Raw genomic sequence first — 13,851 nt, forward strand, 5'->3', positions numbered from 1 at the left:
AAAGGGAACAAGGAGAAAATGAAATGAAATAAAAAAAGGAAAGAAGGGAGATAAAAAGACAAGTTACTAAAATGAAGTGAAGAAAGAATTAGATGAAACGAAAGAAAAAAAACCCAATAAAGAAAGGAAAGGACAGAAGGGAAAAATGAAGGGAAAAAGTGAGGGAACAATGGGGATATAACAATGCAAGTTACAGGAAGGAAGAAAAACGATTTGAAAAGAAAGAACAAAAAGAGAAAGAAAAGGAAAGGAGAGGAAATGACATACGGAGAGAACGAAGGGAAAGAAAGAATAAAAGAGAAAAATAAATATGATAAGGTGCTGCAAGGATCGAAATGCATAACGAAGAGGAAGGAAAAAAATGGACAGAAAAAGAAACTAAAAAAACTAAAGAAAATAAAAAGGAAAATTGCTGGAAGGAAGAAAAAAATTACCCAATAAGAGAAAAAAGAAATATGATAATGTGCTAGAAGGATCGAAATGCATGACAAAGAGGAAGGAAAAAAATGGACAGAAGGAGAAAATAAAAGAAACTAAAGAAGATAAAAAGGAAAATTGCTGGAAGGAAGAAAAAAAAGACGCAATAAGAGAAAAAGAAATATGATAGTGTGCTGGAAGGATCGAAATGCATGACAAAGAGGAAGGAAAAAAATGGACAGAAGGAGAAAATAAAAGAAACTAAAGAATATAAAAAGGAAAATTGCTGGAAGGAAGAAAAAAAAGACGCAATACGAGAAAAAGAAATATGGTAAGGTGCTGGAAGGATCGAAATGCATAACAAAGAGGAAGGAAAAAAAATGGACAGAAGGAGAAAATGAAGGAAAACAAAGATAAAAAGACAGTTGCTGGGAGGAAGTAAAAAGTGATGCAATGAGAGAAAAAACGCAGAGGAAGTAAAGGAAAGGAAAGGAAAGGACAAAAGGAGAAAACGAAGAAAAACAAAGAACGAAAGAAGAAACGAAAGAAGGAAGATATAAAAGGGACAAGGTCGTCGAGATCGTTAAGAATCCATCACTCTGGGAACTGTCTCAAACCGCGTATTTTAAGACCCACTTCAGCGGCTCTCCACTGATTGGCCAGGTCTTCCCGGGGCGTGAGCCAATCAAAGCCAGCTCCTTCAAAGGCTCGCAGCGCTGACGCCATTTCCCTGCACGCTTCTTTGCCTTTATTGCGGGTGACAGGCGGCGTACCAAGAGGGAAAGGAACACGCAAAAAGGAGGAAAAAAACACGAGAGATGAAGACCAAAGAGAAGGGAAGGGGGAGAAAAAATGAAGGATACCAAAACAGGAGAGGAAAAAAAGATAGAAAACCTGAAGAAAATGGGCATATCCAATGGAATAGACAAAAAGAAAAAGAAAATAAAGACGAAAGAGTAGGGAAGAGGTAAAAAATGAAGGATACCAAAACAGGAGAAGAAAAAAAAAGGGGAGAAAACCTGAAGAAAATGGGCATACCAAATGGAATAGACAAAAAGAACAAGAAAATAGAGACGAAAGAGTAGAGAAGAGGAAAAAAATGAAGGATACCAAAACAGGAGAGGAAAAAAAGACAGAAAACCTGAAGAAAGTGGGCATACCAAATGGAATAGACAAAAAGGACAAGAAAATAAAGACGAAAGAGTAGGGAAGAGGAAAAAAATGAAGGATACCAAAACAGGAGAAGAAAATAAGAGAAAACCTGAGGAAAATAGGAGTTGCAAGAGCGAAGGGAACGCAAACAAGAAGAAAAAAACACGAGGAAAGAATACCATTGAGGAGAAGGAAAAGGTAAAAAACTGAAGGATGCCAAAAAGGAGAAAATGGGGAGTTGGAGTAGAGTTAAGTAGGAGTGCCAGAGACGGGAAGGGAGCACGCAAAAAAGAAGAAAAAAAAAAACACGAGAAATGAAGAGTAAAGAGAAGGGAAAGGGAAGAAAAAGGATGACAGAGAGGAGGAAAAGGAAAAAAATAACTGTGGGTAATAAATGCTAAAAAGGAAAGAGGAAAAGAATAACTGATGAATATATAGACGCCTAAGAGAAGGAAAATAAAACATAACACGTGGGAAATAAAGTAGGCGAAAGAGGAAAATGAAAAGCGGAAAAAAATTGAAGACGTAAGAGGTGATATGAAAATTGGTCTCAAGGTGTGTTAACGAAGAAAATAACGAAGAAAAAAGGCCCTAGAATATATTACAGGTGAGAAGATAATAATATGTCAAATCATGCCACAAAAGAAAATAATTGGTGAGGAGATAAGAAGGAAAAAGAAATCATACTAAGTCCAGGTATGTTACGAGTCCTCCTTTATGGGTCAGTGATAACAGTTGATAAGAGAAGCAAGATGAATGCGCACCAAAACGGTCAGCGGAGGATTGGACAAAGAGTTGGAATCCCTTGCAGAACAGTTAGTGGGATCGAAGACTAACGGATCGCTATCTGAGGCCGCTGTTCACGTGTTCATAAATAGATACACAGGTGAATAGACTTCCATTTTTTATCATGCTGCTTTAGTGAATTTATAGAAGGTTCGGGATTTAAACAGTAATGAAAAGAAGCTGAAATGAGGGAACAAACTATATATGAGGGTGGAAATAAGGACGGTGGAAGAAAATAGAAAGAAAAACAAGATAAACACGTGAGAGAAGGAAGATAAATAAGGAAGTTGGAGGAAAGAAAGGAAGGAAAGAAGGAAAAGTGGAAAAATGGAAGGACGAAATGAGGGATGGAAGAAAAAGAATGAAGGACGAAATAAATAAATAAATAAGGAAAAGAAGATTGGAAGAAAGGGACATAGGAAGGAAAATACGAAGGAAAAGTGGAAGAAAGGACGGAAGGAAGGAGGGATGGAAGAAAGGAATGAAGGAGGAAATAAATAAATAAGGAAACGGAGAATGGATGGAAGGGACAAAGGAAGGAGAGAAAGGAAGAAAAAAGAATGAAGGGACAAAGGAAAATGAGAAAGGGAGAAAACACACACACACACACACACACACACACACACACACACACACACACACACACACACGCACACCTGACTATAAATAACTTCAGCTATCACGACGCAAACTTGACCTCCATATGTCAGACGCCGCGACTTATCTCTTATTTCTCTCCTTTCCTCCCTCCTCTTTCCTCCATTTTTCACTTCTCTCTCTCTCTCTCTCTCTGTGTTGTATTTTCTGTTATATTTATCTCCTCCTCCTCTTCCTTTTCGTTCCATATCAGCATTCCCTTTTTATCTTTTTAATTTCTTTTTTTTTATACATAACTTTTCTCATCCATTTTTTTTACCTTAGGTATTTTTTGTCTTGGGTTTAATTCTAAATATTAAAAGAATTCTGCATAAATATAAAAATCACCTGGATTCTATCATACGAGAGAGAGAGAGAGAGAGAGAGAGAGAGAGAGAGAGAGAGAGAGAGAGAGAGAGAGAGAGAGAGAGAGAGAGAGAGAGAGAGAGAGAGAGAGAGAGAGAGAGAGAGAGAGAGAGAGAGAGAGAGAGAGAGAGAGAGAGAGAACGTCTTTTTAGAAACAGTAAGTAGCGGGCTTTTTTTTTCACTATTGTTTTTTTTATGCCCTTGAACTGTCTCCTTTGCTGTAAAAGAAAAAGACAGAGAGCGAGAGAGAGGAGCACTGCGTATATCGGCGTCGGTAATGAGGGCGCTGAAGGTGACGTCACAGGTAAGGGCCATTATTGAGGGCCAATTAACGCCGCGCCGGGCAGGTAAATATCCCTTAAATAATAGCGTTAAAGGTGACTACCACGCCGCGTTATTTACACTCTTAAAGGCGAGAGTCCTGCGTGTGTGTGTGTGGGGGGGGGGGGGGTACCGAGAATGGAAGAATGGTAAGAATGGTTGAAGGAAAGAATGAAAAAAGGAATGACGAAAGAGGAATGGAAGAAGGATGAAAGAGATAAAAATGAGAAGACAACCCACACACACACATTCTCTCTCTCTCTCTCTCTCTCTCTCACCCCCGTACCACCTCCTCCTTCCTCTATCTCACCCTTCCTCCTATTTCTTTCTTCTTTCCCCTTCTTCTTTTTCCTCCTACCACCTCCTTCTTCCCCTCTTTCTCCTCTCTCTTTCTCCCCAACTCTGTCCTCTCCCTTATCCCCTTTCACCTCTTCCTTCTTCCTCTCATCTTTCCTATTTATCCTTTATCTATCCTCTCCTCTCATACCCTTATTACCTCCTTCTCTTTCCTCTTTCCCCTCTTTCTTTTCCTCTAAACTTTCTCCTCTCTCTCACTCCCTTATACCGCCCACCTTTTCCTCCTCTCTCTCCCTTCTCCCCTCCCTCGCCTCCTCCCCCTCCACTATTTGTCTCCTTAAGTTCCTTCGTTATATAGAATCCCTCCTAAGACTTCTCCCTCCCTCCGCCACTGTCAAGAGCGTTGTTAAACTATTCCTATTCTTAATCCTGGGTAACTTTGCTCCTTTTTCCGTCATACGCCTCCTCCCCCCGCCTCTCTCTCTCTCTCTCTCTCTCGGTAAAGCTGAGGCGATAGTTCCATTTTGTCTTTTGTGGTTTGTTTGTTTTCCTTTTTTCTTAGTCAGTGGATTGTTATGTACGAGTTTCAATCCTTATTTTTTGCGTTATTGATTTTTTTTTCAATAAATTCTGACTACCGGGTTTGTCTTGTTTCGGATTTCCAGCAACTGTAACGTTTATTCTGATTTTTTCACAACACCCGCCTAAACCTCCCTTTCCCCCCCGTCGCTACACATAAAGAAACCCCTGCTACCTTTTTTTCCTTCCAGTGATTTAAAAAGAATCAAACACACACACAAAAGGGGTAAAAACAATCCTCTGAAGGGAAACTTTTGATATGCAAACTTTACAATTACGGAACAGCAGCCAACAGATGTGACCTGAGGCGGTGCGGGGAGGGGGTGGAGGAGGAGGAGGGTTAGGGAAGGGGAAAGGCAGAGAGTGTGAGGCATTGGTGCAGCATCCGTGCCAGAGCTGCCTAGACGGAGGTTCCAAAATGACTGAGCTTGTAGCGGCGAAGGCTGAGCTTAAGAGTTTCTGAGGTACAAACATCTTTCCAACTTTAAGGACTCATTATTCAGGTTGTATGTGTATTTTCAGCATAAAAAGGCTAATAAAATAACTTGAAAATACTACCTACACTTCATTAAAAATAGAGACTTTTGTAATTATAAGGACTTATTATTCAAGTGTTGTCTGTGTATAGTCATCACAAACAGGCATAAAAATGATTGACAGTAAAATAAATATAGATATTTTTTTTTTTTTTACGTCTCTGCCTATTGCGCCGGTAGGCTTGCTTGAGGGGCCTGTGGTATTCGGCCCCAGCCCGTCATGGCGCAGACAAGTGTTTATAGTGGCGCCATCTTCTCTTGGCCCTCATACCTCATACTCATAAAACGAGTTGCCTTCAGTATAACAATTATTAAGATCTCATTATCAAGTGTTTTGTGTTTGAGTTTTTACATTGCAAACTAATCGAATAAAAATTGGTGAGATGTTACTCATACACAAAACAATAACGCCCAAAAACACTCTTCACCAACATCAGAATAACGAAAAGAAAAAATCACATCCTTGAGACATAACTTGAGCGATTGGAATTCCCTTTTCTCATGACGAGCGAATAGTTTTCTTTCTTACATCCTCAGATTAATATTCCGTCGGCGATATTAGGTCTGCTCAATCAGTCTTCCATCGGCCCACAAACCCAGACGTTCCTTTTACGAAATTTATGGAGAATCGCATCACCCAATATTGAAACCTCGAGGCCCGCGGTATTATCTGAGGCTCATGTCGAGTGCACGTCTCCGCTGCTAAAACGTGATCGAGAGAAGTGTAGTAAAAGAAAATGGGTAAAAAGTGAGGCAGGGAAGACAATATGTGACAGTGACGTATTCCTCTTTCATCCTCTTTTCTTCTTCTCTCCTCTTTTCTTCTTCTTTTTACTATGTGGATCATTAAGTGTATGTAGTTAACGAAGACGGGTAAAAAATGAGGCAAGAAGTAACTTAGATATTCCTCTTTACTATATTTACCTTCCCCGATCATAAGGAAGCAAGGAAGATAATATTTAACCCAAACGTATTCTTCTCTTTTGGGTATTTCTCTTTACTTCGTCATAAGGTACGGTATATTTCTCTCTCTTAGGTATTCTTCTTTATTTATCTTCGTCGATCCTAAGGTATATTGTCCTATTTACAATTTAAAGAAGATGGGTAAAAAAGTGAAGCAAGAGAGGCAATCAATAATCCTAACATATTCCTTTTTCTTTACTTTATCTATATGGTTTTTTTTTGGTCCTATTTAGTCTAAGTTTTCGAGCGTAAAATCTTCATTCAGTGACACATTTTACGTTGGCAAGTCTATGAAATGAGATCACTACAAAAATTCGATGAAAATATGATTCGTGGCGTTAATATGTTCGTATACCCTAACACTACACAACGTACCTAGCGCCGTAACGTAATATATCTCTCACGTGGACGAAATCCCTCTCCATTCATATACCGAGAAATCTGGTTTGCACTCTGATTCAGCCGAAGCCATTATCGTTTATACCATTTCGGAGCTGCAACACGCTACCCCGATGTAGAGAGCGAGAGACAGATAGCTAGAGAGAGCGCGCCAGAGAGGAAGGGAGGACGAGCCCGGGGTGGTGTGTGGGGTGAGGGAGGGTGAGGAGAAATGCCGATACAGCCTCACATTCTCTCCAATACAGCCCCACGCAGCAATATTTATACATTTCTTTAAACACGCGTCCCGGAACACATGTCTTCCGGGCCGACGCAAGCGATTCTGTGCCCGGGTCTTCCTCCTTCTTCCCCGCTCATCCCCTCGCCTGCAACTCTTTCCCGGGCCCAATAAAATACAGCGCCGTGCCCCGTAACGCAAGTAAAGAAGGATGAAACGAACACGGAAGGAAGATTTAAGGATGAGAGGAAGAAATGATGTAGGTAGGAAGGAAGGGAAGTGGATGGGAAAGAAGAATGGAAAGAACAACGAAAGAAAGAAATGCTGAAGGAAGGAAGTGAAAAAGAAGATTGAATTAAATACGGAACGAAGATTTAAGGATGAGAGGAAGAAATGATGGAGGTAGGAAGGAAGAAAGGTAAGTGGGAGAGAAGGAATGGAAATGGAAAAAATGATTGAAGGAAAGAAGACGCAAATGAGGAACACAGAAAAGGAGAAATAGGATGAAGGATAATTGAGGGAGGGAAAGTGGAAAGAAAGCATAGAAAGGAAAGAATGAGGAAAAGAAGACACATAAGGATCGAAGAAATGGAAGAAAAGGAAGAAGAATCAGGGAGGAGAGAAAGAAAGAAAGAACATAAGGAGGAGGAGGAAGGAGAAAATAAACAGAAAAAGAAAACGAAGGAAAGAAGGGATAAAGGAGAGAGGGAAGGAAGGGAAGAGAGAAGAGATCAAAGAAAGGAATGAGGCAAAGTAAAAATGAGAAAGGACGGAAGGTACAAGGAGAAGGAGAACAAGACAGAGAAAAGTGATCAGGTACATGTCGTGTTCTGTCCGTGTGATCGTGTTTCGTGAGTTCAAAGAGCGCGTTCAAAGGAGGAGGAGGAGGAGGAAGAGGAGGAGGAGGAGGAGGAGGAGGAGGAGGAAGGAAGAAATAGGAAGATGAATGAGAACGGAGGAGAAAAGGAAAAAAAGGAAGTCAGGAATCAGTATACTCGAAGAAAAGGAGAGAGGAGAAAATGAAGAAGAAAAGGAAGGTGTTTTCTTTATATTTTTCTCTCTCCCCCTATTCTCCTCCCTTCTCTCCTCTCTTCCATTCCCTTCCCTTCTCTTTCCCTCTATCATATACACAAGCGATAAGAGTCAAGTTGGTGGAGATGTCGGAGAAAAAAGAGCAAAAACAACAACAACAATACAATACAATACAAATGGACCCTGTTATAAATCCTTCCACTGAGTGCGGGGTTTTAAAAAAATTATGAATTCACACGGGTTTGCAGTAACTGGTAAGGAGGGGGGGGGGGGGAGAGGGATGGAGGAAGGAAAAGAGGGGAGAGAGGAAGAGTCAGGAGTGGTTAGGAGTCAGAGGGAGGAGGAGGGGAGGGTATGCAAATGGAGTTAAGGAGTGAAGGAGGGAGAGAGAGCTGGTGGAAAGGGGAATAAGTAAGAAGGGTAAGTGAGAAGAGTGGGGAGAGGAAAGGCTGATGTGGGCAGGGGAAGGGAGCGGAGGAGAGGGAGGGAAGGGAAAGGTAAAAGAGTTGGGAGAGGAAGAGACGGAAAGTGAGAAACAATGAGAAGGGAGGAAGGGAAGGGGGTCAGAGCAAGGGGTGAGAGGAAGGGAAAGACATGAGGGAAGGGGAGGAGGAAGAGGAGGAAGGGTGGGTAAGGGAGGGCATGGGAATACAAGAATGAATGGGAGAATATGTAAGGGAAGGGGAGAGAACATATGATGAGAGGGGGAAGGAAAGTGGTTGGGAACAAGAGGAAAAAAGGAAGGGGAGAGGGAGGGAAGGGGAAGAACATGCAGGGGAGGAGGAGGGACAGGAGAAGAATTGAAGTGAGGGAAGGGGACGGAAGGAAGGAGGAAGGGGAGACAAGAGCAAAGAGGGGAGGAGAGTAAGAGAGAGAGAGGCAAAGAGAGATGGCGCCACTAAAAACACTTGCCTGCGCCATGACGGGCTGGGGCCGAACACCATCCAGGCCCCTCAGGCAAGCCTACCGGCGCTATAGGCGTAAAAAAAAAAAGAGAGAAAGGGGAAGAGACGAAGGAAGGGGAAGTGATCGGAGGAGGATGAGGAGTGAATGTAATGTCCAAGAATAAGGTTATGAGGAGGAAGGAAGAGGGGTAAGAGAGGGGTGAAGAAAGGAAGCGAAAGGAGGAAAAAGGGGAGGAAAGAAGAGAAGGAGGAGGGAAGGGAGTGGATAGGAAGGAAAAATTAAGGGAGATAGGGAAGAGGGAGGATGACTAAGGTATGTGAAAGGAAAACAGATAACATTATGAAGAGGGGAGAAGGGAGAAGAGGAAGGGGAGGAGGGGGAGGAAGAAGAGGTAGAGAGAAATGGAAAGAGAGGAGAAGGAAAGCATACATGAAGAGGGAAAGGCCATCCAGGAGGCTCTCGAGGACGTGGCCAGCAGGTGCGACTAAAAAGAGAGAGAGAGAGAGAGAGAGAGAGAGAGAGAGAGAGAGAGAGAGAGAGAGAGAGAGAGAGAGAGAGAGAGAGAGAGAGAGAGAGAGAGAGAGAGAGAGAGAGAGAGAGAGAGAGAGAGAGAGAGAGAGAGAGAGAGAGAGACCCTCACCTGGCTGCTCCATTCATCATTCATCGGCGACGACACATTCCTCGTGATATTTGCATTCCAGAAATATTTCCTCCTATTCTGGGGCCTTTAATAAAAAAAGAACATTTTTCTCTCTGTCCCCCCTCCACCCCCCTGTTTCCCGTCCCCTTCTCTCTCATAATGAAAAAAATATATATAATAGTAGTGGTAGTAATAGTAGTAGTCGTTAGAGTAGTAGTAGTAGTAGTAGTAGTAGTAACAGTAGTAGTAGTAGTGGTAGGAAAGAGGATGTGGTGGCAGATGTAGTAGTAGTAGTAGTAGTAGTAGTCGTAGTAGTAGAAGCAGTAGCAGCAGAAGTAATAGTTGTAGTAAAGAGGTAGTGGTGGCAGTAGTAGTAGTCGTCGTTGTAATAGTAGTAATAGTAGTATTATTATTAGTAGTAGTAATAGTAGTGGTGGTGGTTGTAACAGCAGTAGCAGTAGTAGTAGTGTTAGAAAAGAGGTAATGGTGATAGTAGTAGAAGAAAAAGTCTTGATAATATTGATGAAGCAAAAAATAATAACAATAAAAGAAATAAAAGTAACAGTAGTATATTAATGAAAGCAATAATCTAGCCCGGCCCACCTGTTAATTAAAAAGCACGTAATCTCACCGGTGGCCGGGAGCCGCATCAAAGGCTTCGCTTAATTACACAAAGTACTGTCTCGGGAAATTTCGGAGTGTGCTGAAATATACACGAAACATTCCGGGAAGTATTGCCGCTAAGATACTTACGCTATTTGTTTTGTTTGCCTTGAAAGAAGATTTATTAGTCATTGGGTAAATGGAGTATTTGTTTCGCAAAGGTTTTAGCGCTTGTCTCTGGTGCATTGAAAAAATCGTAAGTCTTGTATCGAATGAATTGTTTAAAGTCATGCGCTTGCGAAACGTATAAAAGTTCTCGATTTCTCCGTAGGTTTTTTTTTCTCGTTCAAATTTTAATGATCGCGATTCTTGGAAGTTCTCCCCAACTTCCACGAACCTCATACTTCTTCCCTAACAACAATTTTGTGAACTAATTAAACGCAAATACCGTTCAACTTTTCCTCCTCTTTATCTACGGTCCTTCCCTCAGGTTGCTATGAGGCCCCGTGTTCCACTACCTTTTTCTTTTTTTATCAAAGGTGCTTCAGCCGTGGACAATATTCCTTTTCATATGACTTGAAACAATGAAAAAGAGGCTGAAAAACATGATGGCGAGTAAGAACTGCAAAGATCTGTAAGGTGACAACAAAACTGCCGACTACACACACACACACACACACACACACACACAGGCACACCATCCCTTACCTTCCGAGCAGTCCTGTCCGGTCCAGAAGGTCTCACACACGCAGGCCGAGGTGTGCAGGTCATAGTGGCCGTGCCCCGAGCAGTCCGGCAGGCACGTGAACACCTTGTGGTCCACCGTGGAGCAGTTGGCGTCCGTCCAGCCGGCGCGGCACACACAGCGGCCCTCCACGCACCAGCCGTGGCCGCGACAGGTGGGGTCAACGCAGTCCACTGGCGGGGAAGAGGATGCGTCACAGGCGAGAAGGGAAGGAGTTTGAGACTGATGGGAAGATGGTTTGACTCTTATTGGAAAGCTCGGTGTATGAGAGGAAGGAAAATTTGGCGGGCAACTGGAATAGCTTTTAGTGTAACCTTGAAAACAGATGACAAGACAATAGTTAAGAGAGTGAATGTAGGAGACTTAAAGGGTAACTGGAAAATTATTATATGAGGACTGGAAAGTTCAGGATAAGGTGAGGTGAAGGAATAGATCTTGAAGGTGACTGGAAGAGCTTTGGAGGTTGACTGGAAAATAGATGAGTGGACAATGCTTAACCGGTGAATGGAGAAGAGTTTGAGGGTAACCGGAAAATAGCTATATGAGGACTGGAAAGTTCAGGATAAGGTGAGGTGAAATAAAAGATCTTGAAGGTGACTGGAAGAGCTTTAGAGGTTGACTGGAAAATAGATGAGTGAATTAAGATTTTGAGGATACCAGAAAAAAAAAATTATGAGGACTGGGAAGTTTAGGATAAGGTGAAGCGAAGTAAAAGTATTTGTGGGTGACTATAGAATTTTTTTGGTTGACTGAAAAAAAAAAGATAAATTGACAATACTTAAAAGGTGACTAGATGAGAATTTGAAAGTAACTGGAAAACTCGGAATAGGAGAGGTGAGGAAAAACAGTTGAGTAAAAGAAGTGAGGGTGAGTAAGGTAAGGTACATGGCTGATATAATTCATAAGGTGAAGGGTGAAAAAAGATGGATGAAAAGGTAGTGGCGATGATGAAGGGTGAGGGGAAGTAGATGGTTGATAATTCATGAGGTGATAGCAGAAAAAAACGGTAGGATAAACAGGTGGTGATGAAAATATAGGGGAATGGAGGTAAGTAATGATGGGGAGGATGAAAGGAATGTGACAAATCAATCTTCATCGACCTAGAGACGCCAATCAGTCACTATACAAGCCAAATATAGACCGAAATACTAACGTAGGTCTGTGTGTATGTATGTATGAATATCTGTGTGTATGTATGTGTTCATGAATGTGTGTATGCTTATGTGCGTGTGTAGGTGTGTGCGTGTATGTGTGTGTGGGGACCTTATGTGCGTGGATTTTTCTTTAGTTGCCCCTTTAGGGAGGCGGGACGTGGAGTGTTTGGTAAATATTGGCTCCTCCTTCCCGTGAGCGTGTGTGTGTGTGTGTGTGTGTGTGTTTTACGTCACTACCTATTGCTATTATAAGCTTCAAAATCAATACCTAAAATATTTTCTCTGCAAATTAAGACACTTCAGCTACAATTATAAGCTAAAGAATAAGTCGTGGGGGAACAAAGCAGTAAAAAAAGGGTACTAAAATAAGAAATACTAATAATAATGATAATTAATACGGCAAATGAGGGCGGGGCAATACATACATTACAGGCTCACTAATGACACTTTCTGGTAAACAAACCTTGGCCCCGCAGCGTGTGAGCTCCCGCTAATTACGCGACGTGTGAAAAAAAAAAAAAACGAAGCCCAGGACAAATAAATGTTAATACAGGAAATGAAATTCAGGTTGATTTTTTTTCCCCAACAAAACAACAAATTGGAAACAAATAATGACGTTACTGAATGCGTCCGATGCGATTAAATAACACAAAAACAGGTAATGCAACAAAGTGAAAATATTACCACTATAAAAAAAACCTGCATGAACATAAAACAATAAAACACGATTCAACAATATTGCGTGTTAGTTAATGATCCCACAACAGCTTTTTTTAATCCATCACACTGAATGAGATAAAGCTAATAAAATAAAATAAAATAAATAAATTAATGAAATAAAACGTATAACCGATCCCTGTCCACTCCCTTTTTCTGTCTGTTTGTTGTGTCTCTCTTTACTTTTAAGGATATTCGGTAGTTTAAGTTTGTCTCATTAAGTTTATGGCCGACCCCCCCCCCCCACCCACCTACTCCTTAAGTCCAGCCTAATCTCCCTGTCTCCTCCTCTATCTCCCTTCCTTTCCTTTCTTTGCTTCTTCTTTAATCTTCTCCTCCTCCTTCTCCTCCGACTATCCCCTAATCTCCCGCCCTGTCCCTATTCTCTCCTCTTCCTTGTCTCTATCCAAACATTGTTATTAATTTCTCTTTTAACTTTATACTCCACCTTTCGTCTTGTATTTGTATTTCTCTTCCTTATTCTTTCCCTTCTGCATCTCCTAATTATTTGCCCCATACACCATTATTTTGTCTATTCCGTCATTTCCATCTTTTTTACATCCTCTAGTTCCTTCCATCTCGTTTCCTCTTCATTATCCTTCCACGCCTTCCCTCATCTGCTCTTTTTCCCTCTCTGTGCATTCAAGTCATTTTAAACCTCTCCTTTCCTCCTTTAGTTTCCTTCTCCTACTCCTACATCAATTTGGTTACCTTTACCCTCCGTTTCTCTTCCACAAAACTTCATTACTGCACGATTCCTACCTTATCCCATTCCTTTATTTCTTACATCATTGATTTGGGTCACAAGTCACTGCCAGCCCAATCCTCCCGTCCCCTGCCACTTCTGCCCCTTTCAATCTGGCCTTATAAATGACCGTTCTTTGCCATTTCCTTCCACTCCCTGTCTCTCCTGTCCCTTTCCCTTCCAATCTGACGCTGTCCTCTTAAATCTCCTGTCTATCCTTCCGTCTACTGCTTCTAATGCCCTTTTTCCCTCCCAATCGAGCCCTGAAAGTGGCCCTCCTTCCCCCTGTTCTCCAGTCCACTGCCCTTCCTGCCCTTCCACTTTCCAATCTAACCCTCTAAGCGACCCTCCTTCCTCCTGCCTCCCCTACAAAGCCTCAGATGGGGAGGTGTACCACGCGCTCTTCTCATATAAATAAAAATGATAAGTTCGCAAACAAATTCACATAAAAGTTAATTGCAACGTAATGAAAGTCCTGGCAAATACATGTAAATATATATATCATTGTGTTCGGTTACGGGTGTATGTATTACGTGTATGTATTTTCGTAAGCTGCGCGTTAATCGTAGTTTTTATCATTTTTGCCCGTTTGTTTTCATCCCGATCCTTTATATTTTTGAAAGCTAAAACTGGAAAACGA

The 13,851-nt window shown here is 41.7% G+C and overlaps 1 protein-coding gene across 6 annotated transcripts in view; it reads right to left on the reverse strand.

Moving 5' to 3' along the window:
- Positions 1-13,851, reverse strand: part of LOC127000431 (teneurin-a-like) — a 382,877-nt gene that overhangs the window by 127,403 nt on the left and 241,623 nt on the right. For all 6 annotated transcript variants that reach the window (XM_050864152.1, XM_050864150.1, XM_050864149.1 and 3 more), the window contains one exon: positions 10,559-10,768. In XM_050864152.1, the coding sequence (XP_050720109.1) occupies positions 10,559-10,768 (210 nt within the window). The remainder of the gene's footprint in view (positions 1-10,558; positions 10,769-13,851) is intronic.

This window comes from Eriocheir sinensis, chromosome 18 (assembly GCF_024679095.1).
Source record: "Eriocheir sinensis breed Jianghai 21 chromosome 18, ASM2467909v1, whole genome shotgun sequence".
NCBI lineage: Eukaryota > Metazoa > Arthropoda > Malacostraca > Decapoda > Varunidae > Eriocheir > Eriocheir sinensis.